Source organism: Poecilia reticulata, linkage group LG7 (genome assembly GCF_000633615.1).
Source record: "Poecilia reticulata strain Guanapo linkage group LG7, Guppy_female_1.0+MT, whole genome shotgun sequence".
In the NCBI taxonomy this organism is placed as follows: Eukaryota; Metazoa; Chordata; class Actinopteri; order Cyprinodontiformes; family Poeciliidae; genus Poecilia; species Poecilia reticulata.
The window spans coordinates 5748484-5775809 of NC_024337.1; the positions used below are offsets into that span (position 1 = coordinate 5748484).

General features: G+C 37.5%; 1 protein-coding gene across 5 annotated transcripts in view; it reads left to right on the forward strand.

Moving 5' to 3' along the window:
* Positions 1-1731: 1731 nt before the first annotated feature.
* Positions 1732-27326, forward strand: part of mib2 (MIB E3 ubiquitin protein ligase 2) — a 63626-nt gene continuing 38031 nt past the window's right edge. For 2 of the 5 annotated variants that reach the window (XR_534020.2, XM_008413042.2), the window contains exons 1-3: positions 9124-9239; positions 16450-16845; positions 18260-18431. Coding sequence is in view for 4 of the 5 variants with exons in the window: in XM_008413042.2 (XP_008411264.1) it covers positions 9209-9239; positions 16450-16845; positions 18260-18431 (599 nt within the window). In the remaining variant the exon portion in view is untranslated. Of the gene's footprint in view, positions 1882-5607; positions 6192-9123; positions 9240-16449; positions 16846-18259; positions 18432-26267; positions 26577-27326 lie in introns of those variants that run through there. The other 3 variants (XM_017305901.1, XM_008413043.2, XM_008413044.2) reach the window with 3 other exon arrangements.

Sequence of the window (27326 nt, forward strand, 5' to 3'; positions counted from 1 at the left end):
CGCCCGGAATGTTAGCTGGAGATGGGCACCAGCAACCCTCCCAACCCCACTAAGGGACAAGGGTGTAAGAAAATGGATGGATGGATGTTCATAATTTGGTGTGACTCATCAAACACCAGATCAACTCTGGCCACGAATAAATTATTTTATTGCAGTACAAGCGGTCAGAATAAGCTGACAACCATTGTCTCTCTGAAATATATTTCTAAAAATTGTTCATTTAGTTTAAATACTGTTTCTCACTTACTGCCACCCCTACCAATCCATTCTGGGTAAATGTAACTAAGTGTTTAAATTTTATGTTTTAAAGTTTTTCCAAGTTTCTAGAAACTTCTAATTTGTAATCCATGACTTCCTGAGGGTGTATGACGCCACTGACTGGCTGGATAAGGACCCACCTCACACTGTTATAGACAGAAAACTGTGGATACGAAGGAAGGCACAAAAACATCTCCAAAGCTCACATTTGGAGAACTTCAGCAAACATTTTGGGATCACTGAGTCTCTATGACAACCAGTAGATGCTATCTCCAAGTCAAATGTTTGGATAAGAGGCATGCCAGAACATGAAAATATATGCTATTTGCTAAATTCTTGTGGGATTTTAACTGAAACTGTGTGGTTTAGTTACGATAGATTGTCGGAATTATTTTTTGGCAACGAACGGTTCACATAAGTTGGATATGAATATATAAAGGAATATGTTGAAAAAACACCTAATGCCCACTATTATTTTGGAGTCTGTGATGCTTTGGGTCTGTTTCTCTTCCAAATGTTCTGGAAATCTTGGCACTATGAACACCTTGCAATACCAGGAGATCTTACACGAAAATCTTGAGGAGTGTGCCAGAAAACCAGAAAAAACAAAACAAAACAAAGCAAAAAACTGAAAATAGGTCATCGGGTCTTTAGGAAGACAAAATCCATCTCTTCCATCTTTTTTTCAGTCCTCAGACATCTGCTCTTTAGAAAACATGTGGTGAGATGAAGAAAGGACAAAATTAGACTGGAGAAGAAGCTTTCTGAGAAGAAAGGACATTTCACAAAGCAGAATGGTCACAGATTGTTCTTTCTGTGCTCAGACTTTGTCAAATGCTGAGTGCTCTTCTACTAGAAAAAAACAAAACAAAACAAAACAAAACAAAACAAAACAAAACAAAATCATCAACAACAAAAAAAGCTGTACAGCTGGGGTTCCAGCATTGTGCCGTCAGTGAGGTGATTTCAATTGGAGACATAAAGGGCCGTGCTTCGACACATAAATAAAGTAGACACATAAATAAAACTGATTATTATTATTGTTATAGTGATGTTACTAAAATCAGTTGTTTCTACATTTAGGATTTTTCCTGCACGTAACACACGTACTGAAAATAGAGGTCGGATTTCTCTCTAATTTCCAGTGTGAGATAATGCTGCATAAGCAAAAATGCAACATTATCTGGTCTTATAATGTTTTGGCTCACATCTTTACTTGGGGTGCCAATTGACGTGAAGCTATAGAGCACATAACAAACTAACAATACACTAATTACCTCAATAAACATACACAAAGCAAATATTTTCATTTATTTGCTGTTTCATTTGACATATTTCTTATAAACCGCAAACGTTACTAACAAAATCTCTACTAAACCCGGAGATCTATATTTGGGTACTTTTAATTAGCTGTCATGAATAATTGTGCTTATTACGAGCAGCCAGTGAAGGCAGCATGACCAGTGACGCAATGCATGGGCGTGTTGTCATGGCTGTGTGCAGCAAAACCTCTCAGCCTTGTAAATACATATTTATTCTTAAACAAACCAAGTCGGGGTTATTAGTTTACGACAGTATGGAGCTTCATTTGACAGCAAAGTGAGCATTCTTGACAAGGAGCCGGTAAGTGGACACACTGCGAGAGAAGTTGAATTCATGGCAGAGCAGCTGTGCCAAACAGTAGTTAGCAAGCTAGCGTCAACCTTAGACAGGCTCACAGCTACGTACAGTCTGAAAATGCTTTGAAGCGATGAGAAGTACAGCAGAGTGTCAGCATCTACGGCAGGCATAAATATGAGTTTGTTTAAAATGTGGGCTGCCTCAGTGGAGATTTACAGGGGTACAGTTAATTTTCTTGTAAAAAATGGCTCATTATGACAACCCTAAAAGCGACGTATTGTTGTGGAAGCTGTTTCTTCTCCTGACCGCTAACGTCAGCTGATACATTTAGAGATGCGCCTGTCTGTTATAAATGCTCATGACTTTTAAGTTATGTGTTGAAAAGGGGTGGATTTACCGTGTGCCTTTGACAGTGTCAGTTGGAAGTAATGGGAAAGGTGTTGTCTTTGCCTGAAGGCGGGCTGCATGTGGGGTCATAACCTGTCAGGACTGGCCAAGCTGCATGCTTTTGCTTCGAGCTCCTCAAAGACGTGCATTGACTGTCACCTGACTGAAAGTGGGGAAAACCACATAAAAACCCAGATTTTTACAAAGAGAATCCTGGACTTTACAGAGGCTACCGTCATCACATTTAGGGTAAAACTGACATTTACAAAGATTGTCGCCTCAACATTCAGCTGTCAGTTTTTTGTTTTTTTTACCTTATTTATGAAGCCTGGAACATGGTCATTGACTGAGATGGAGAGTAGTTGGTAGAATCTGCAGTGGAAATTTTAATATACATTTTCGTCTGCAATTTACCCTTTGTTAGTGACAGTGAGCAGGAACTTGGCAAATTTGAAAGAAAAGTGTGAGAGCGTTTTAAATGGAAAGCGAGACTACATTTCCGCTTTATGTAGGATTACCAAGCAATTTCTCTCTGGAAAGGGTTCAGCATATGAGCGCAAAATGTGTGAATGAATCTCAGAAGAACAGCTACCAACTTTGAGAAGATGCTGGTCGAATCTGGTAAGGCAGTGATATGAACCACAGTGAAACATGTACTGCTGAAAGGCCACTCAGCAAGGAAGAAACCATCAGGGACAACAACCGAAATTTCTTTACATTGTGTAGATTATTACAAATATAATAGAGCTTTTAAAAGCAGCTATACCAGTTTCCTGAGCTGCTGATAATAATTGTGACAATTTCTTTTTCTTAAGGACCATGATAAATAGAAGTAAGATAAATATGTACACCTGGTCATTTGATAAAGGTAGTAGTTTTCAAAGCATAAACCCCAAATGTTGATTTCATTTTGATCAACCCCTCCAGAAGTATGTCAAAGTATGAGCTGCTGTTTGATGCGTTTGCATGTCAAAATTGGCAGTGGTTTATAGTTTTGTTATTTTGAATAAATAGAGAATTTTACAATTTTATTTTATTATTATTATTATTATTATTATTAATTAATAATAAGTATTTGATGTGCTAATCTCTGATCAGAGCATATCAATTGGAAACAACTTGACTAAAACTAAAATGTAGACATATTCTTGGTAAAAAGCGTTTTACTGCATGGCAAGTGAATTATTATACCGTTCCAGAAAAGTACCCAGGCAATCCTTTGTGGATGCAAAGCTAAACAGGCTGATATTGTAGTCATAGCTGTGACTTCATACATTGATCAAATAATAAAAATTATTATGACTGTTGAAAGATAAAAGCAAAGGCTTCATTTTCAAAACTGCTGGTTTGTCTTAGTATCAAGAGTGAATCAAAAATGAGTTTAGTCTAGTTCAGACAGTTTTAGTATCTGCACTGTCTGTGAACGGAAGAAGGCAACTTACAATCAGTACAGTTTTGTATTGGTTTTCATTCTAAGTGAAAACATTAAATGTGAAAACAAGTGACTATGACTTCTTTATGCCTACCGGTGAATTGGCTCCTTGTGAGAAAACAGGAGAAAGAACTGATGCCCCTGAGAGATGCCAGTAAACACGGAGTTAGCTGCTTGTCAGGATGTTATGGGTTTGACCCAAAACATTGTTGAGAGATGATATCTTTGCTAGCATTTTTGTTGCATCAGATACGCGCTTTGCCTGGTGCCATTGTGTTGTGTTATATGCCCTGTTCTGTAAAAAGGTTTTTCATGCTCTTTATAATATAAACCCAGTTCTAATCTTGATGCTCATTTTTGGGTCAGTCACCATGAGGAGGGTGATAAACCAATCAGTTAGCCAACTTTCCTTTGACATTTTTTTTTTCTTCGTCCCTGTAAACTCCTTCAGTTTTCAACCAGCAAATGCATCAACAAACAGCGTTGCACTTTGATGTCCTTTGTTTAGAGTTGAGTAAAAATCGGATAACGGTAACTATTTTAACTAACTTCTCTTACTTTTTTAGGAAACTTGCAGCACTTTTATTTTACTTCAAAATATTTGTACTTTTTACAGTGTAATAAATATTTAACGGGCATTTAATCAATATCTTAAGTCTCTGTTTCAGAATCAGACTTTAAGTCTATGATTAATAATAAGAAGTAACTGGAATTAGATTTGAACATTTCTGAAGTGTAAATAAGTATTCGAAGAAGAAATTTGAGTATAGAAAAACATTTACATCTGCTCTTTACTTCATCATCTGGAAGCTAAAGGCAACTTCATTTATTTATATCGCACATTTCGGCTAGAGACAATCCAGCGCTTGTACAAAAAAGTTAAAAACAACATACAAGATTCAGATTTTTATAAAACAAAGTTTTTTTTACATTGATTTTTATACAAATAACGTCATTTATGTTTTTGTCCAGCTAATTGGAGTTGCTTTTAGTTTTTAGACTAGAGATCTAGAAAAGTCCTTGGAAGTCATTCTGCCCTGCAGCTCCCTACATTGAAACTTTTTTTTTTAAACTTATTATTCATTTCATTGGTATTTTGGTTGGCAGTAAGCCTCTACCTTTAATCTACCCTCTGACTCTGATGACAGACATCTGCTGAAATGGTTTTCTATTTTTAACCGTGAAGCGGAGAAGAGCTGTGGGACTGAATGCCTCCCTTCATGTGTTTCACACCAACATGTCTGTTGCATTGGACAGCGATCGCTTTGTTCACCAGATTGCAGTGTGCCGTAATAAACTTCATTATGAGCTTGTGTCTCAGCCATTTCCTAAGCGCCCATTCATTCTTTTCCCTATGCCTGTCCTGCCAATGCCAGCTGTATAGATTCACGTGTGTTTGCAGGGATCAGCAGAACGCTGCGTCGTCTGTTTTTTTTTTTTCTTCTCTTTCTTTTTTTGCAACCATATTGTTGTCTCTTGCAGCTGTGGCCACATTTAAGTAAATATTCCAAGGCTAGGAAAGCTTTGGGAAGCATGCAGACGGTCTCCCCCTTTGCTCTTTCCTGGCTGTGCTTTAGGGAATCAGCGGACGTAGCAAAATAAAAATAAAAAAAATTATATTTTTTAAAGCCTGAAATTGAGAATTGTGGCAGGTGTCCATTCATCAAATTTGCCTCCAGCCACACCCCTTTATTTTTTCTAAAAAAAAAGAAAAACATCCAGACCATGTCCCTGTAATGTGTGCCCCTCCCCCCCTCCCCTCTTGTCTTCTGCTCGCTGGCTGGCAGTAGGGCGAATAGTGTCCCCACAGGCTACTAGAGGAAAGGGGGGGAGGCTGTACATCTTTATGCAGAGCTTCTTGATGCGCATGTGTTTGCACATATTGGCCCATAAAGGCAACGCGTCTGCTTCACACGCTCACACCGCCCTCCCCGCCTCCCCAGTGATGGAATACAGCAGGCACAGAGCAAAGCCCACTGGCCCAGTTTTATACGAAAGCAGCGGAACGTCAGGCTGAACGCAGCGCTCTCGCTCTCCTCCTCTGTTTCCTCCTCCTCCTCCTCATCTACAGTGGTAATCCTTGCTGACACCACGCACAAAGGACTAAATGCCGCCTGCATCCTCCAGTAGTCTTCTTCTTCTTCTTCCAGCTCTGATCCTGCACGGCCAACCTGTCTGTCCATACGTCGACGATGTTGTTTAAAGAGGACTTGGATCTATAAATCACATCCCTGGAATGCTGGCCTGGCTCTTCTAATCCTCTGCCTCTTYCTCCTCCTCATTTGTCGGCCGGTTCATTCAGGGAGAGCATCACAACAGAGGCTTTTTTTTTCTGCTTTTTTTTTTCTCTACATTTCCCATTTCTTTCCTGGACTACAGGTGGCTAATTTTAAATTTTTTTTAAACATCTGATGGGTTCATGTAGCTAAATATCGGAGCTGCATCCTTTGCATCCTGCTGTTGTCGGTCTCGCTGCACATCTGTATGCCAACAGGTAAACCAGCCAAACAAGCACATGCTTTATTTATCAGGTTATCCGTGTTGGTGATTCTCTTCTTATATTTCAGTTTGTTTTTAAAGCTTAAAGACGAGACTTTTAAAGACAACACTTTAACGGAGCGGGATGGACAGTGGAACATATCCATCTTCTATTTCCCTTGTTGAAAAGGAATTATTACTATATTACATGTCAGTAGTTGTTAAGGACGTGTCTGCAGTTGGGGCAATGAAGAGCGAAGGCAGCACGCGTGCGGTTGGTGTCGGTCCATGGCCATGCCGCTGCACATGTTGCTGTGGTTTGTAGTAAAGCGAGATGATGTGCCAAGTAAGCAGTTTGTTGTTTGCATTGGCTTTAAGTGTCGCCATTTGTGGAACAGAGCAGTGATGATTAAACTGGGGTTGGGGGTGATGGGTTTGCTTTGTCCCAGTTTGTACCTGATGGTGCTGCATTGAGGTGATTGGTGCTGGAGTTGACCCTGTAGTTTTGTTTCACTGTGCGGACTCTAAACATGAATCGGCAGACGCTTTAACAGGTTAACAAAGGTGAAGCAGGCCTTCAAGCCACTTGAAGGTTTACATCACAACAAGAGATGAAGATTTGAGGTTGACAATATGAACATAAAGTAGTGTAATAATTCATGGCTTTTCATTCTTGAAAGGTTTGACGTTTATGTATCTAAAATTAAGGCCTTAATACATCTTAAATTCATCAAAATAATGTGAGTTGGCCTTAAATACGTTAATCAGAGGTCTTAAATTTATCATGACATGACTATTTACTCTTTTGTTTAGTTTATTTTTCTTGTGAGACTTTCCTGTCAGGCAAAAGTTTGAATCACACTCAGACATCTTCATTACATTCTGTGACTCAAGGTGGTTAAGACTACCCCTAACAAGCTGCTAATATACCCTTATTGGCTAGCTAGCTTGTTTGCGTGTGTCTCTCAGTGGTAAGTGTAAATTATTGCCAGTTGGCTGGAGAACGCTTGTCTTCTGTTGCCAATCCGTGCGATGCTATGTGCATTCTGGGCAAAAAAGCTTGGCTTTTCTATAAAATATGCCATTTTCTTTTGTATATTTCTGTAATGATACACATCTTAAATTTTGTTCATAATGGTCTTAAAAAGGTCTTAAATTTGATTTGGGGGAAAACTGTTTCAAATTCAAAAAAGTCTGGTGTATACTTGCATTTAGACCCATTTGATGTGATGCTCCCACATAAAATCTGGTTTAATCACTGGCATTCATGATTATCCAAACGAATACACCTGTGTGAACTTTAATTTTAGTAGGAGACATTAATCTAATGTCAACTGTTCATTTGACATCAGTCAAACAGCATCAAGAGACCAACGAACCCAGTCTGGGAGAAAGTTGTGGAGAAGCTTACAGCAGAGTTGGGCTATAAAAATATATTCAAAGGTTTGACAACTCATGGCAAACTGTTCAGTATATCATCTAAATATTCAGTAAAGCATATGGCACAAGTGTAAACCTACTAAAAATGTCGATCTAAAAAATACAATGTGGGCAATGAGAACATTAATCAGAGAAGCAACCAATGGATGTGTCTGGTCAGATGAGACAGAAGTCATTCAACCTACAATTCATAACATTGTTTGTTGTAAGTCAAAGCATATTCATGTTAGACCCAGACCTAAATCTACCTCTGAATTAGTGAAATGATGATTACAGGCGTTTTACCTGCAATCTAACTGAGTATCAGTTGGTTTTGCTTCAACTTAAAATTCAACACAAATATTTAAAAAGGTATTGTTTCAAGTAATATAATTATAGTCGCACAAATAATTAAAGCAAGGTTTTCATCCTCTGTTTAAAAAGTAGCTCAATCTATGAATCTGTAATGGGATTTTTCAACCTTATTACAATAAAATAAATCATTATTTTTAAATGAAATGGTTGCACACTATTTCCTTCCATTTCTACAGACGCTAACAGAAATTTCGAAAGCCAGAAGCGTCAAACAGCAGCAAGCTGCTCCAATCTCAGTTGATGACGTCATAAAAACTACGGCAGGCAGTGAAGGTCAGAAGACTTTACCAGATACCATGTTAAAAAAAACAACCCTCTCCCAGATTCAGTTTATTTTCCCCCAAAATTTATCAGAATAAATGAACTTTAACACTAAATAACTGTATCCTACAGGGAACTTGTGCACTGTGAACACGCTCTCCAGCTTCCCCAGCATGTGTGGTTGTGGTTTTTCCTCTGTAAGGCATCAGGCCTGTCCAGTTTTGTGCATAAAATTGCTGACAACCATGCCTGCCTCAACCTGCAAACTCGTTATCGCATCAGTCTGTTATGTGATCCCAAACTTGTGCAACTAATTTTGGTTACTAAATCACGTTGGGTATTACAAGTTGGAATGAAAACATTTGGTACCAAATTATCCTGAAAACGATCATAAAACCAGGATTTCAGTGTCAGTAATAGAATGATTGATGGCTATGTTAATTTACAAATTGATGATTTTTTTTTCTGGTACAAATTGAAAGATTAATGTGCAAGTAGCAAAATTTGGCACAGTTTTAAACGATGTTTTACACAAATTCTGACCCTGGGCAGACTGTCTGGAAAGCATCTTGTTTTTTTATTTATTTTTATAGCAGTCCTCTAATGAAAACGTAATGTATTTACCTTAAACACAGTCCACTCAAAGAACTAGACCTCTTCCATTATTTGTCCAGCTTTAGACAGGTTTCATGTTTTTCTTCTCTTTCGTTCTCACCTAGATAAGTAACCCTGCTTGTATAGTGCTTGATCAGCATCTGCCAAACAAACAAAAAAAATGCATCAGAATGGAAAACAGTATGTTCCAAAGCATGGATCAAAGTTCACAGCTAACCAAATACTAAGATTGTGCCAGAGAGGGTTCAGTCCCCTGTTCAGTTTGAGCGACGGCTCCACAGAGCTGCTGATTTTCAGCCGCTTCTCGCAGCCCGATAGACGCAGCGATATTAGTGGGATTGTAAGTCCGGCACGGCTTCTGGCATGTTCAAAAGTGGAATGAAGATCATGGGGAGTGAGTACGATAATTTGTGATAATGACTTAATCTCGTCAAGTTTCCATTGGGTACTTTTGGGGATCAGCGGACGTCTTTGTGTGTGTGTGGGATTTAAAAAAAAAAAAAAGTTTGCTCTCAAAAGGCTCTGGGGATTATGAGTGAATATTAAATCTTTAGAGTTTTGTTGAGATTATTTCACTTTAAAAGACGTCTTTTGAAGTAATCCCTGATGGATGTTTAAATATGGCAATGTAGGGCATCAGGAATTAATTTGATGGTTGCTCAATTACATGTTATTACATTAATTTCTAGACTTAAAAGCCGTTTTGTGGATACAGACCACAATGTTAAGTTTATAAGATAGCAACTTGTGGAGTTTTATGCAGGCAGAAAATTGTTAGTACATGTATTATTTACCTTAGATTCTTATTGATTTTGTTGTCCCTTCTGCTACCAGATGTATTCAACAGGTTCCCATTTCTGCAGCTTTTTACTAATTTCTTTATAAAAACTGCTGCAGTTCTAGTTGAGTGCAGAAATAATCAGCTGTAAAAAACTATTTGCACCCTTACATACGTCTCCTGTTCTTGTTTTGATGTATTTTTTAAATGTTTCAGGTTAACAAATGAATTTCAGTGTCCTGTAAGAATTTTGAAATGTTGCAGAATTGTTAATCCAGCCGCACTGCATTAATTTTCAGTATGAACAGTCTGCAAAATGTCGTGCAAAAGCAGCTCAGTTGGATTTAAGGGCTCCATGTCGTTTCTTTTTTGAGTCGTTTAGTGGTGTGCTCTGGACAATTGTCCTCTATGGAAGTGCTCTTGAGCGTAAAGTCACAAACTGATTGTTCGGTGTTCTCCTTTATGATTGCAATAGGGAGCAAAATGTATGATTTTTATCAATTACTGCAAGTCATCCAGAAGTAACAAAACAGTCCCAGACCATGACAATACCACAACCGTGTTTGACTACATGTCCGTTTCTGACATGCTGTTTGATTTTTTTTTTCTTCTGGATGTAACGGGACAGACACCTTTCAAATCCTCTACTTTTGTTTCACCAGTCCATAGAACATTTTCCACAGAATCTAATGAATAATAATGTCGTTTTCGTACAAATATGATGCAAGAAAACCTTTAGTTGCATTTAGGCCTGGAAACTTTGATGGATGTTGTTGTTTTTTTTACTTTACAAAAAGAAAGTCAAGATCAGTAGACTCTTTGAGCAAATGTGAGATGTTTTGTTTTGATTTTGTTCAGCAGTCGTTCTTCTCTTGGAGCGCTCCCATGGAGGCCATTTTTGCCCAGTCTTTTTGAATCATGAACATGGACCTTAATTGAGACAAGTGAGGCCTGCCGTGCTTTGGATGTTCTCGGTCCTTTTATGATCTCCTGGATGAGCCATCAATGCACTCTTGAAGTAAATTTTGGAAGGTCAGCTACTTCTGGGGACATTTACCGCAGTTTCCCGTTTTCCCCATTTTCCCCATTTGCAGATAATGATTCTAAAAAAACTTAGAAGGAACTTTGTAACTCTCTTCAGACATTGTTTATTTCTTTTTAGTTCAGGGCATGATGTGTTGTTTTTTGTGATCATTCAGCCTCATTTATATTAGCAGACAGGTTTTATGTAAATCATTTCTTGAGTCTATATGTCTGGCTAGTGCAACTAAAATACAAAAAATGTAGTTAATTACATTTTATTCATCATTTAAGAAGGAGGGCAGATGCATTTTCAAATACGATTAGGCTGATTTCTTAAAAAGGTTATCTTTACTTGACCCTAACATTTGTGGGATCAAAAGCAAAAAAGGGCTCCAAAAACAGAACTGGGTTTCCGTCCTACTAGGGAACTTATTCTTCTCAGATTTATTAAAGCTTTCAAACATGGATGTTTGAACCATTTATTGATTCTAAATTAGTTCCACAGTATAGCCACAGTGAAATAGTCAATCATTTCTGTCTGCTGTCATGGATCCTTTTTTAGCAAAAAGCTCTGTCATTGTGGCACTGGTGACATCACAATCCCACTGCAACACCTCATCTGACAACCAGTGCAAACTTTAGATTTTACATCAAATCATCACGCTCTGCCACATGTGAAAGAAAATGCAGGTCAGGTTTATACTACAAAAACGGATTTCTCTTTTGTACAAATTAAGTGCTTTACAAAAGTATTCATAACCCTTGAAGTTTTTGGATTTTGTCACATTAAAGCCAAAACGCTGAGTGTGTTTTATTGGTATTTTATGTGGTAAACTTATGTCTAATTGTGAAGTAAAGGAAATGATTCATTTAGAAAAATCATAATAAAATGTGACATGCTTATATATTCTGCCCCCTTAAGTCAATAATTTGTGGAAATAAATTTCATTGCAACTACTTGGAGGCACACCAGACTTTATGATTTTCAAATGCTCTGTTATAAATTGCTGAGAACTTTTTTTTATTATATTTGTCCTGAGATTAAATTACTTGCAGGAATATTCTGTTTGCCAATGATTTACTTATGAAGGGAGGTTATTGTTGCTGAATTTGATTTACGGATATTGCAGTATAGGTGGCTGACGTCAGAAAAACACATGACACATTTTTAGTTTTGCATAAAAATACAGATGAAAAACCATATATCATTTTCTTTCTACTTGGATATAAAAATATTAAAGGGCTGGGGTTTTTTTAGATTGAAATTTTAGAAGAAAAAAACCTACACAGTATTTGATGGTTCAAGCTAAGCATTTCTGTTAAAGTATATTTATGCAATGCAGGTTGCTGTGTGGTGCATTAGATCCAATTAACATTGGAAAACTTTTATAGGAAGTGGGTCATTCCTGCAGAGTTTTATTTATTTTTTTATCATTTACAGTTGATGTAGTTGTGTTGCTGAAGCACGTGGCGTGTAACGCCGTTTTGAGCATGAGAATTGTAATTTTCTGTGACTTTTCTGTCTGTAACAGAAAATACCTCCTGGTTCTGAATACATGTGTTTTGCATTGTAGCTAAAAGGCTGATTTTTGCGAAGGCGGTTGATGGTGGCATCGGCAACCAGCCCTCGGCAGTGTGTGACGGAAGCCAGCCCATCTGTTATTGCAGGCAGAGAGCTGTAATCCCGTATGTCCTAGCCCTTTGTTGCAGATTGGCAGTGACATTTCATCAACACAGGTGGCCTAGTCATGACAAGCGCATGCAGACACACACACACACACACACACACACACACACACACAGACAAACAAACATGACAGAGGAATGCACAGCGGAGAGCCAACCTGTGGAATAACAAAACATCCTCTACAGCTTCACCTGTTGCTGAAACTCATATTGCTAACTAAATTTATAATATCTAATTTGCCAGCTTTTTTTATCCAATTTATTTATTTTTTAAACTTAAAAATGAACATTGTTATAAAAACAGTAATATAATCTTTGGTTCCCAGATAGTCTATTTAATTTTCTCTTTAATAGCTACATTACAGTTTGCTTTGCTTTTCTTTCTCTTTTTTTTTGGCTTTTGTTGTAGTGACTCGCGATAAACGGTTCATGCCACATTTAAACGTTTCACAGTTTGGTGTCATGTTTTGTAATGCAGAAACTTCAATAAAAGCCTTGAAGATTTCATAAGCCAATACAAATGAACTTTATAGTTGCTGTTTTGGTTTCCAAGCGTGGACTTGTTCCTTTTTCTTTTTTGCAACAAAGTTTCAAGAAATAGTTTCACTAATCGCTTGCTTCTGTTGACGATGTAAATTTCGGATTTCCCAGTGGCTGATTCATTAAGAAGGCCCTCACTTTTTCTGAATATGTTGGCAAAGTTCTTCTTAAAAACAGAGCCAGATTTTTCTCTGGATTGTGTGTTTGTGAATTTCAGTTGTGTTTTTTAAAAGGAGAAGTTAACGTACGAGAGAGAGACATCTCTCAAAAGACACTAAAGCAATGTACAAGGAATGACAATTTTGTAAAGTTATTTTCATTTTATTAAAAACAAAAATAATGTGTCAAAAATGATTTTAAACCTTTCTCAATAATCAATAAAAAAGCATTATGGGTATTTCAACTATCAAACCCTTCTTTTAATTACTGACCAGATATTTGTTTGTCTTTGTTTTGATTTATCTTCGGATATGATCGCCAAAATCTTTGAGTTTTGATGCTTCCCCATCACCCTAATCTTTAGCTCCCTTTTACTTCCTTGAACTGGGTCTCTGGCTCTGCTTCTTCAAAATGTTAATAGTACTGCCAGTAGTCTGAAGACACCTACTGGATAAAATTAAAACAATTATTTTGACGTTGTCTCTCTCAGGTTGTATTTTCTCTTCAGTAAATACAACCTGATTTTGTTTCAGCTTAAAAGGATTTTCTTTTCCTTGTGCAATTTTTCTGCAGCTTTAAGGTTTTTGAAGTTCTAGTGTTAAAATGATCTGACAAGGAGCTTCCTGTAAACTTCTTCAGTGAGAAGGATCTCCTCCATCTTCATTCTTTGAGATTAGGTGGCTGGATTTTTTTTAAATGTGTGCTAAGCTGACATTTTTTACCTAAAAACAAATTCTCAGCAGCTTACGTTCTCTTCTTTAAAAACCCCACATCCTATATGTTTTCAATCATAAGCAGGGACAGCTTAATGTAGAAATGACCTTGCAATCTTGATAAAGATGTATAACATTAGCTTTTGTTATTAGCTTTACATTTGTGGTAAGTTCGAAAATGGTAAATTTGTTTAAAGACATGACAATAAGAGCGGTTTGTAAACATACATTTTATTTCATTAACAATGGCCATTTGTTGCAAATTATTGAGTAAAAATATTGCCACTTAAAATAAAACAATTCACTGTACACACACAACTTCACACAAGAGGTGTTTATTGCTGAGAACTATTCTGTGCTTCCTGGCATTTTAATTTTCTTTGTCTTTTTTTTCTCGTAGTATGATTAGACACAGAAATCCCACAACTTTTTGTTTGCACCAGAAGGGAAGAAAACTACAAGAGCATAAATTAATGTCTTCATACATCATATGTGACTAATGAGTGTAATTAGATTATCACAGTCCTCAGCAGAAGTTTCTTGCTGTACTGCTGACTCGAGCTTCCGGATCCTCTAAATGTTGCTTCCTTTCTGTACCGCTTCCTGTCTCCAGCACTTAGCCCTCAGCTGCATTCATTAAAACCGCTGGTGCTGTTTTATCATAGGTTTGAAACACAAGTCCTTAGACCTCCTTTATTGTGACAAGGCTCTGGCTGCTTATTTCCAATTTCAGACGTTTACAGAACTGAAACCAAACATTAATTCAGACTTGATTGCTTCCTGTTTTTGGTTGTTTAGCATTAAAATAATTACTGTTTGCTTCATGCCACGTATAGATTTGCTTATTATTTTGAATTTTGGCCCATTGCTCCTGGCAGAATTGGTCATTATTGAGTCTGTAGGCTGTCTTGCTTGCTGACACCTTTACAGCTCTTCCAAAAGTTGTCTATAAAACCAGTGATTTGGCCTTGACTGGAATCAGGGCCTTGTTATGGTCACTTTGTATTTTTTTAATCTCCTTAAGCCACGTTGTAACTAATTTGGTGGTATTTATAGTGTCACTGACCTTCTTGCACCAAAGCTACAACTTAGTGGCCATGGTCTTGAGATGTCATTTCAATATTTTCACATCATCCTGAAGCCATTTGTTTTGTAAAGTGCACCAGTCCTTCGTTCAACTAACTAACTAACTAACTAACTAACTAACTAACTAACTAACTAACTAACTAACTAACTAACTAACTAACTAACTAACTAACCTTATTTAAGCATTGTGGCGACATTCCCAGACCCGCAAACGTCCCTTGTTTTACAGCAAATGTACCAATGAACATAATGTCCAACAATGTTTTACTTTTTGTTTTTAGTTTCATCAGATTACATCAAGTATTTTTCATTGACAAGCATGTGTAAACTGTCAGTGTTGCTTTTTGTTTCTTTTGGCGTGAATGCTTTTTCATGGCTAAAGGCCCCATTTGTCTTTGCTCACAACGTTTTTGTTTTAGCTTTTATATTTGGGTTGATGCCCACATTTCAAACCAAATCTGTCCATATCTGGAAAGTAGAACCCACTTCCTTCCAGAACAGGACGATGGGAGGACGTTCCCATTGTGTTTTTACTTGAATAAAACAGATGAATGTGCTATCTTCAGGTATCTGGAAATGTTACCCAAAACTGAACCAAACTTAGGGAGGTGTATTTGAGGTATTGCTTTAAGCAGTACTTTAATTATTTAATCTGACTTAATAAGTCATCACCCGGACTTTCCCAATTTGTAGAGACGTATGATCATTTTTAGTCTATATAAACGTATGAATTTGAAGAACGAAAGTTTTTTGTTTTTTTTTCTAAAAATTCTCTCATTTGTTTCTTTGGCACATAGAAAACAGGGATGACTTTTCAAGTCTAACTGACCTAAACAGACGTTTTGTCTGATTTATGTAAATGGGGAAGAAAAAAGTTGTTTATTTTAATACAGTTATTTAAATTTAAATATCTGATTTGAACTGACTTTATATGTAGGATTTTATCTTTTTGCTTTGTATAGAGTTCACTATTGATTACACTTCATCTGTATGGAAAAACTAAAGTAATTTCAGAATACTGTTTGAACCTTTTCTTTAAATTGACACAGATGCTTCCATTTTTTTCCCTTGTCTGATTAAAAGTGGGTTTATTTTTTGCCTAAATATTGCAGCTTGCGCTTGGTGTTTTGCTAGTTGAGTTGTGTGTTGGGGACGGAGCCAAAATGAGGGCAACAATAGTTGTGGATCCTGTTAAGGATGTTGGTACAAGTCTGTCGGTGTGCGTTTGTGCCAGGTCAGGGCTTGATTAGCGCAGCAGGGCGTAGCAGTCGAGTCCAGCTGCTCTCTGCAGAAGTATGCCATGACACACAGTGAGGCCTCCAGTGAACGATCCACCAGCCAGCACAACCACGTTTTCAAATTAATGAGACATATGGCGCGTTATGTGTCGAATCCCTCAGCAGTAGCTGACAGTTGTTGTGTGAAAGTGCATACAGGTTGGAGGATTAACTTGTTTAAAAGTATTGGAATCGGATCTAAACAACATCTCATGTTTATTCGATTGATGCCACATGCAAAGCCTTTTAAGACACTTTTATTTCTCTTAAAGCTTATTTCTGAGTGGTTACCTCTMACATTTGCAACGTGCTTCATGCGCTTCCTCCTGCTCCGTCTTTCAGTCACCCCCGATCTGTTCCCGGAAACGACGCTGGTGCCGTCTCTCCCGGCGATACCCTCTACGCGATCCATCTCTGCCTCCTACAAGGCCCGGAGGCGCAGCAGCGGGGGCGACTGTGCTGCCAGGCCTCGGCCTTTGCCCGCAGCCTGCAGGCCAGGCCCGAAAAGAGGCAACATGGAGGTGGGGATGCGCGTGGTGCGTGGCCTGGACTGGAAATGGGGGAACCAGGACGACGGCGAGGGCCACGTGGGCACCGTGGTGGAGATTGGTCGGCAGGGCAGCACGACGACCCCGGACAAGACGGTGGTGGTTCAGTGGGACAGCGGGACACGGACCAACTACCGCACAGGATACCAGGCTGCCTATGACCTGCTGCTGTACGACAATGCTCAGATTGGTGAGCACTGAAGATCAGGTTGTGCTAAAAACAAGCTCATGATTACGCCTGTTGCTATGAGCAATTAATTGCTGGATAAATTAGTTGTCATATTTTATTTTGAGGATTTAAATTATCTTCCAGTTTTGGTGCTAAGAGTTCTTTACAAAATCAAAGAGTTTGGCTTTTTGAGAGGGTGAACTGGATTATTATGTCATTATTAATATTTATATGATAAGCTATAACAAAAAAAGACAATATGATAGTTTATCACAAACACTGGGATAATTTATTGTCCAGCAAAACTAACTGTGCAGGCATACTTCTGATCAGATTCATTTTGCCCATTAAGTATAAAAATTGTACAATGATTAGATTTACATTAATAACATTTTTAGGTGAAAGTTCACAGTGCTGTCATTTTAAACTGCTTTTAGTAACTTACCAGTTAGCATGGCTAGCAGAGCTAAAATTCCTGTCGCCCTGATTATTAACAGTTTAGGTCTTTACTTTAGCTCTAAACTTCCATGAAATGTGCTGCTTATCTAATCCTAGCATGTTCCATGCCAGAGGTGGACAGCTCAAGTAGAAACAAGCTACTCAGAGACTTTTTAAACATTCTTCTGAGTTTATTTGTCAGAAATCCTCTTCCTCTCGCAGCATAAATAATGTAAAAAATACAGTTTTCTTGCTTTTTTTGTGCTTCCTTTGACTTCATCTTTAAACACCTAGCTAAATACAGCTGACTCTGAGTTCCCTCTACTGCTACACCAAAGAGCCAAAGCAAAAGCCAAACATGGTCACCAACTGACTTTTTTTTTGTGCATCTTCATGAATAATTTTAATGTTTTTCTCCCAAATATTTTGATTCTTTTTTTTTGTTACTTTAAAGGTAAATGTTTTTCTGATAAGAAATATTTCTGTTCTCCTCTGATTCCTAAAATGTTTTTGTTTTTTCTGCCATATTCCTGCTTGTATGTCATCGTCTATGCTCAAGCTTTGTGAAACCCATTGTCAGGGGTTTTGTCATCGCCCATCATGTCCTATTTGGGACTACACACACAAACACATACACGCACACACATGCATGCACACACACTGGAGCATTTTGCTCCACTTACAACAACATACTTCTGCTTCAGAAGCTCCTTCAATTAGTTCAGCAAAAGACACAAAAGAGGCCTCGGGGTGGGGAGTATTTTGTTCAATTGTTTGAACCTCTTTGTTCTTCTTTACTATTTCTTGGCTTTAGATACTGTTATGCTTTAACAAATTGCGGAGTGTGTCAAATAACCTGAATGTTTTGTTTGGCTTGGTTTGGTCTGTTCTTCACGCTGTAGGTAAAACTGTGTTTCCTTCAGTTAAAAATAGAAAACTGAAATGTCAGGAATGTGCCCAGCCACTTCCTTGTCTTCACCACTTGTTCTGTTTGCAGGAGTCCGCCACTCGAATATCATCTGTGACAGCTGCAAGAAGCATGGCATCATGGGAATGCGGTGGAAGTGCAAAGTGTGCTTTGACTACGACCTGTGTACCCAGTGTTACATGAACAACAAGCACGACCTCAGCCATCCGTTTGAGCGCTATGAGACGGCCCATTCCCAGCCGTGAGTGCTGCTCTTCACCTTTAATTTGAACATTCTCTAAATTTCAATGATTTTGTTCGTGTGTAAGAATCTATGCAGAACCTTTCATGGCTCAAATCTTTTCCAGCCCAAAAACGGAAGATAAGTTTCACTTTTTATATGGTTAACAGGGATGCACTCAAAGCAGTCATCTGTCATTTACACCTTCTTTTGCTTTCTTTTGGTTGATTGTGTGTCTTGTCAGCAGGGAGTGTGATTGTTGTTTGGTGCAGAAATGTAATAAAATCTAGGTCTGTGTCACAGGTGAGTAAGGAAAGCAGTCAAATTCACAATTTTCAACTTGACGTCCAATTAAAGGAGAATTTTGCAGCTTTCAGAGCTGCATCTGAATGTCTCCGGCTTGAAAATCCAAAACACTTAAACTCAGTTAATCTTGGCTGGATTATTCTGCCCTGAATAGACATTTATTAAGATACAATTTGAAATAAAAAAAAAAGTCTTTATTTGTTTGATAACAAAATGTAAAAGAGGCAGCAGGACCACATTAGTATGAGATGATGCATAAAAGCTGCTTCGTATCAGCAGGTCAAACTTGAACGGAATTATTCCAGACGGATTACTGATTTATGAAATGTTTACTGCTTTGTTAATTCTATCGCTAATTAGCAATATTAATCCCATTCATAATTAAAGATGGACTCTATTTATACAAGAACTGTCATTGAAAGTTGGTGTTGCTTACCCTAATTAACTAGTTATAATGCAACAAACCTTCAGGTGATCATTATACCCCTGGTGTCAATTTTGCTTTTATCACAAGTATATAAATGTATCTTATTCACATTTATTTAAACGAGGCATATATGAAGGAGAGGCAGGTCCCTCAGCTTTCTGCTAGAGCTGCTAGTTGGAATCAGGTTTGTTTCCAAATTAGCAGAAGATTATCTTCACAGCTAATTAAGTGGTTTGTGAAATGTTAAATTAAATTAGGCAAAGTTTGCCGACATCACAAAAAAGACAGATATGTGTAACCCAAAGATATTTAGTTTAAGCGTATAGTAAAATTCTTAATTTTACTATGCATAAGATTACTTGGCACGTTGCTATGTGCCCAGTAATGTCTACTTGGCACAAACGTTATAGGCTTAAACCAGGAAAAGCACATCCCCTCTGTAATGCTGTAGGACTGTTATGTTGTCTCTGAGACTGTGGGCATTAAATTTGTTTTAATACCCACCAACAGTGAGAAAAACGGTGGTCTTTAAAACGAAGCACAATGAGTTATAAATAACCCCAAGAGAGTATGGAGAACTACGGTTGTTCATATCAGCATGGAACAGGATTTCAGAAAACCTTAAAAACAGTTTAATCCTGATTTAGAATAAAACCTTACTTTTATGTTCAATTCATTAGTGTCTTTCTCCCATACTGGGATCCATTGTGGTGTCTTTTAGTGTATTTTATTCAAGTAAATAATTAATCTTGTCTGTTACTGCAAAATTGCATGCGAGTTTCAAGGTGCTGAAGAGAAGCGTTCTTAGGTAAAGCAACAAAAAACAACAAAAAAACAAATATGCATCATTGTCACGGCAGTTACTGGTTTTTATTATTAGATTTTTATTGGTTTTTTTTTGTTTGTCTTTTTAACAGTGCACATATGTTCAAACAGCTTTGTTCTTTTGTCAGCTCGGACAAACCACATGTGGCCTAGATTTGTAGAAATGTTTAGTGRGCTGACTGCAAGTGTCCTGTGAACCCAGATTTACTCGACTGAGTTGTCCCTTCAGAATCCTCTCTTCTGCATCAGTTCACAGCAACGCTCCAAACGGCTCGCGGCTCTGTCTGAATGTCAGCTGGATGGCCTGTTCTCATTTTAACGAGGTGATATGTATGACCCAGATTTCTTCTAGAGTTTTGCCTGGTACAGGTCCAGCCCCTTTCCATTTATTTCCCTGAGCCTGCTTGTCCAATGAATGCTGCAAATAGGTGTACGAATCGTGACTCACTGCTCTTTTCAATGTGACCGAGTCATCAGGTTTTGTTGTTTTTTCCTTTTTTGGTTTGTTTTTGCCCCTCGAGAGGTTGGAAACTAGTCAGAACCTAGCTGGGATGAGCCAGGAAGTAAACACGAAATGAGAGAATTGAATAACTAACAAGAGCAGCAGGAAGCCCGGGTATTTATGTAGTGCAAATCCACAACAAAAGGCGATGGGAGGCCTGATTTGGAAAAATAACCCAATTAGGCTTTACTCGCATCCCGGTGTTTATGGTTCTGTTCATTTACGCCTTTTGTTATTTTTGAACATTTACAGTTTTATTATTTTTAACATTTACAGTTTAGATCAGACAACTGAAGATTCAGTGATTTAAAAAAAATGTTTTTCTTTCTATTATCTACTCAGTTTACTTTAAGGAAATGTCAGCATGTTTTTCCTATAATCAATATCTACTAGCAAAATGATTGTTTTTTAAAATCTGTATCATGAGATATAGCCTGGATCTAATCCAGTGATTAGAAGTAAAATATCTGGGAAATATTGTGTGCTACAGCATTTTTATATAATTATAGTCCATTGCATGAAATTATAGGTGAGATTTGAGCATTTTCATAATAATGTGTCGTCGTATTGAATAAAAATACCTGGCTACAATGACAAATTAATATATGGTTTGCGTACATTGGTAGAACATGGTACATTTACATGTGAAGGTACACAAAGGAAGCAGTCCAGGTACAAAATATGAGTACAGATTGGCAAAGGGGAAAAGTGGTTGGGCCTGTAATCTACAATTTAGAACATTTACAATTCAATAAAGCAAAAATGTTTGCGATTGTTATGGAGATACATATATTCAAAGTACAGTGAATTATGTTTTAGTTGGGTGCTTGTCTTTGCTTTCTTTACCGTTGGTTGGTGAAAGAAAGCAAAAGCAGTTACATCAATGATCTTAAGTGACTTATTCATTTAACATTCAAACAGAATTAAAATATAATTTTCTTTATTAAGAACAAATGATTAGTATTAGACAAAGACAGAAATGGCACTAGCACACTATGAAATTATCACAGTTTTGTAGCAATCTCTGTTTTTGTACAGCTTTGACCCTGAATTAGTTGCTTCCAAAGAGAAACCAGCGGATTCTAGTTTCTCTTAGAAACTGTAGCATGAGAAAATGTAACAACCATTCAAAATATTTTTATTTGGCCTTCTTGCGATAACAGTCTTTATCAATTCATGTAGTAGCAATTAATCCTCAACTGCAAACATTTCCCTTATAAACAACTTTTTGAAGCTGTTCTTCCTCTCTCTTCATTTTAAACATACACTACATTGCCAAAGGTATTTGCTGACTCATCCAAATTATCGTAAATAGGTTTTCCCATCACTTCCATGGCCACAGGAAGTGATTGGAACTTCCTGTGGCCATGGTGTATAAAATTATAGGTGTATATAGATGTATAAAATTAAGCACCTAGGCATGCAGACTGTTTTTACCAACATTTGAGAGAATGGGTCGCTCTCAGGACCTCAGTGAATTCCAGCGAGGAACTGTGAAATTTTCTCGCTCTTAAATATTTCAAAGGGATTATGGTGTGGGGTTGTTTTTCAGGAGCTGGGCTTGACCCCCTACTTGCAAGGAAAGAAACTCTCTGAATGTTTCAGCATCCAAGTTAGGAGATTTAGACGAGATCAACCTTTGATAGATGTTTTAATAATGCTGCCAATAAAATATTAAATCCTATTTTTAAAGTAATTGTCTAAACCTACAGAAGTTTTTCAGGGCTTTTTTTTTTCTATAGTAGAAATTATTTCCAGAAGAAAAAAACCCCAAAAATGTCCATTAACACAGGACACCTGTTTCTGAACTGTAATGGCCTCACAAATGCTAGAGTCCATTTAGTCTGGTGGTTTAAGTGAAATCACATTTGACAGGATCTGTTTTGAGATATTTGTCAGGATCACCTTTGCATGGGTTGACATCACTGACAGCACTTAGGGTTTCTGTCACTTTGCTTTTCTCTGAGAGGCGACTTTTATACAGCCAGAAACTGGGACTGTATGTTAATGTGGTAAATGAATAAAAGACAGTGACTCAGTCAGTTAGGTGTGAAGTGAATTCAGTGTTATGGATGTCACTGAGTAAAACTTTGTAGATAGTCGTTTACATTTCTTACATCAGTATGTTTGATTTTTGAAACTTCATTTTGGTTTTGCACAAAGCAAGCTTGGACTACTATGAGGTTCTCACAGTATGTTTACCCAGAGCAAAAATATCACAGTGTGTCTCTACGTAACGCTACTAACACAAAGACTCGAAACAGAAATAATTAACTCAATCTCGTTTCTCCAATTTAAAAAACGGGAAATGTAAAATATTACTGGGTAATTATATCACTGGAAGACATTGTTGACAATGCTTTAACTCACAATTGTAGTCTTAAAATCCACGAACAAACAAAAAAAATAGTATTAAAATAAATATCAAATTTTTGCACATCTGTTAAATTCCAAATAAGGTAATGCTCTACCGGTGAAATGCTCGAAGTGTTTTTTTTTAGATTCCAGCGAATCTAAAACCACTACGTAATGCTGATCACAGTCAGAGCCGGCCCAAGTCATAAATGAACAAAGAAGCTGCTTAAGCTCCCACCAGACCTTCAGGGGCCACGATAAATGCTAACATTTAACACAGACCACAGATCTAGAGTTTAAACATTTGTTTATTCTGAATGACAATGCTGTTAAAAAGGCATCTAGGGGGAAGCCCTGTTTTGTTAACAGATCTAACGGTCAAAGAAAGGTTGACCAACCAAACGCTTTGTGTAATTACTCATTTGAAATAATACACAAGCTAAATGCAATCCTCACCAGTATGGATAAAAATAGAGTAAAGTCCAAACCCAGCTGCCTGTAACATCCAACTAGCCTCAAATGCTAACGAGTTTTTATAGCGGCTGACATGTTTGAGGGCTTTTCCCAACAATTCACCAGTTTTAATCTTCTTGTTTTACTGTTGAATTAATAAGATATTCATACATTTTTGTTTATTCTTAATTGAAGCATTCTAGAAATGCCACGACCTTTTCACACCACTACATCCCTAATACATGGCTTTTAATTTAACCTTAGTTTTTACAGAAGCATGCTTTTTTGCAACTATTATACCCTTAAATTATTTTACTCTTCAGTGAGTTACACAGGGGGTAGAATGAGCTAATCCTAAATTAATTGGTTTATTGCTCTGTTGTCAACCTGCATCCGTATTTATTTCTTTTTCATTTTTCTTTTTTTTGCAGCCAGAAATATTTGTAAACAGCTAAATTTATCTTTGCAGTCGTTTTCTTTTTCAGCACTTTCTCCAACATCTCATTAGAATGTACTTATGATACTATTGTTGAGATTGGCTGATTGCGTCGAATCATTTCTTTGTAGTTTTTGAGTCTAATATAACCAAAGAGGAATATTTATTTATCTGTTTTTTATAAATTAAACTTTGTTTCCAGTTGCAGACTTTGCAAATTTCTCCAAAAATGATATTTTCTATTCTGACCAACACTGAAACAGATTTCACATCACAAGTTATTTGCTGTACTTGTCAGACAAACGGCGAGCGATATGTATTCCTCATTTTAACACACAATGGCTCTTTATTTTTAGACCACATTGACCCAAATTTCATTGACAGCATTTCAAAAGACTGATTTATACTCTGGCAATCATGAGACACACTGCTGTGTGCCCAGACTGCCAAATTTAGCTTAGTTTTCTAATATGTGTGACTTATCTTAGAGCCAGGAAAGATTTATGAAAGGGGTGTTAAGACAGACTGTTTATTACGGAAACATGCGTGACGCCTTGAAGGCAAATTGTTGGAGTTGCGGTTAATGAACGGGGCAGGTGAAACCCCAGCCTCCCGACGGTATGAGGAGTTTCGCTTTCGTAAACATGGTGTGCGACTTGAGCCGGATGTACCGTTGACAAGTGTCTCTTTATAATTACATCAGATTTAAATGGATTATCATGCTACCATTCTAAGATGTTCGGATTAAGAATTTCAGTTTCCTAGAAGATTTCCAGGTAGTATCGAGAGGCGACTCGTGAACAGGTTTAGGTAGAAGGAGATTTGATGCTGGAAAAGCATCTTTTATTTATATGTATACATAAATATTGTTTCTTATTTTGCATTTGGCGTTCAGGGAAATGGATCTGTCAGTGATCCATTTCATGAAGCTCAATGCTCACGCGGAGTCGGACTGTGGAACATCTCTGACTGCTGGATAATGCATCTGGAGGCATACGTCTGGACCATATGTTTACAAATAGCTGGGATGGCGTGTAGCTGGTTAATCGGCTCTTTCTTACACAAACAACACACATGCAGTTCCAGGGAACCAATCGGATCAAGTCGCTGTCTAATCCTTTACTCTGCACATAAAGTACTACACTGCTGCCACAGGATCATTGTTTGTTTTCCAGTCTGTGCTCACGTCAAACCCATAACAAGGGTGCGATTTTTTTATTTATTTATTTTTTACATTGATTTTGTAGTCTTTAAGTCGAGCTTTTAATAAATATTTTGCCTCATTTCGGCTGCAGGGAAGAATTGGTTTTCTTTGCAAAATTCTTTTAATTTTTCATACAGCTCCTTATTTTTATACTCTCAACACTGGTTTGCTGTTAAATTGTTCTTGAATGTGTTAAAAGAAATGAACTAAACACATTTGTTTTAATCTGGACATATTTTTTATTGACTAGCATAGCTCAGAAGGCACTGATATTAAAGGGATAGTTCATAATTTCTAAAGTGAGGTTCTGTGTAAAGTTTATAAGCAGCTAACATTATACAGTAAATAATATAGCCTCTTTGTTTAGTATAAATCCAGTTGCTTATTTGCTTTATTTACATACAAACCAACAATTATCTAGACATGAAACAGATGTAGGAGCTGGTGCAACACCAGTAGCCTTATATGAAATCTTATATGAAAAGGAAGTGGTATAAAAACCAGCAGGGTCATGTTGGTTGGTAAGTGAAATGTTTTGTATTGATTTTTACTTTAGACTCTTGGCCCTTTTCTGATGAGCTGTTAGGTTCAGCTCAGGTTGAACCTACCATTTCTACTAAATGGCTTCATTTCTACTAAATGACGCCACCAAAATCTACCGCAGGTAAGATACTAACTGCTTATACCTTTCATACAAAACCTCACTTCAAAACTCCTGAGACGTCCCTTTCATTCTCAGGCTGCCGGGTTTAATCAAACAAGTAGCTTAATACACAGGGCTCACTTTGCACTTTGTTCTGGCGTGTTTGTTGTAAGTATTGACGAGTGGTAGCGGAACCTGCCTGTGTGTCAGTAGGTGCAGGTCTTTGCTCTTGATCCTTTCTGTGATCGGGGTTGACATTTGGTTCAGCAGGATTACAAAAGTTGATCCGTGGGAAGAGAGGCTGCAATTAAAAACAAATGTCAAGCGCTGAGGTCACTTTTCCCTGTCATAAAACTAGAACATCTGTCACTGCACATCCGCTTTTTGCTAAAGTTTCATAGCAATAATGAAGCTTTGCTGTCGTAAGCAGTGCTACTCTTGTTTGTTTTGATCATTTGAATCGGTCTGTCAATCAGTTTTAGTGCAATCTCATCATTTTTCCCACCCGTAAAGCTCTAAAAATAACCTTATTTCATTTAATAGATGGCACATTAGTATGTTTACGTCGGCATTTACTTGGCAGCATGTGGATGTTTATGACTTGCCCTAAGGTGCTTTCTGATCGCTCTGCTGTCTAGGATTAGGCTAAAACCTCTGCACAGACCTGCCCGACCTCAGCCACATGCTGAGATTTACTGTTAGTTGGCTTTACGAGCCAAATGGGCAGCTATTTACCGCCGTGGCTCAGAGGATCCTGCAAGCGTGTCTGGCAAAAAAAAAACTTGCCATGAAAGGGACCTGATATGCCAAGAAAACGTCTGTGACCTTAAGAAGGAGTACTCATAAGACATTTGTTCTTTCTTTCTTTTTTCTTTTTAAATTCCGCCTGATTTTAAACGACTTTGCGTTCGTCAGAAAGCTGTGTGGTTGCAATGGAAGCTGGTGCTGGATCCTGTTGAAGTATGGGAATAGGCAGCTCCTTTGCAACCAGGTCTGACCAAATCTTCACAATAAGGTATGCCTTAGTTTTCTCTATAGATTGCCAATGTTTTGTTTTCTGAGGTCAGTTCTAGTTTTGACCAATCTTTTTTATTTTTATTTTTTCAGAGACGATTAGACATTAAGTAGAGAAAATGTGCTCCTGGGCAGACGTAGGAGTTTAGAATCCAAAAGAACAAGAAATTACATAATTGTCTTCAGTTTTGAATTAAAGCTTTTCTCTCTAACCTTTATCTGCGTTTATTTAAGCTCACAGAAGTACAAGCTCTTTATTGAGCAGTTTGTAGATTCAACATGATTTGAGCTGTTAGTTTTGATTAATTTAAGTAATAGGCCCAAATTGCATTTTTTTTTAATTAAAAGAATATCTAACTACTTTGGTCTCTGGATGATGCTTTTATAATTCATGACATTTGAGCTCATATTTGACTTAATTTTTAATAGTTGCAAAAGACGTGGAAAGATTTTTTTGTTCTCATTTGTTTGTTTCTTAAAGCAGAACTAGCACTCTATCATGAAGGACCAGTAGATTAAATCCTTGGCTTTAATATGTTTGACGTTCTGCCAGCATTACCAAATGGATGTGCTTATGCATCATAGCACCAATGTTTTTGTGGTACTGTCACTTGACAATCTAATGATGAAGGTGGAATAAAGTTAAAGTGCAGTATTGTTTCTGTGTGTGTGTGTGTGTGTGTGTGTGTGTGTGTGTGTGTGTGTGTGTGTGTGTGTGTGTGTGTGTGTGTGTGTGTGTGTGTGTGTGTGT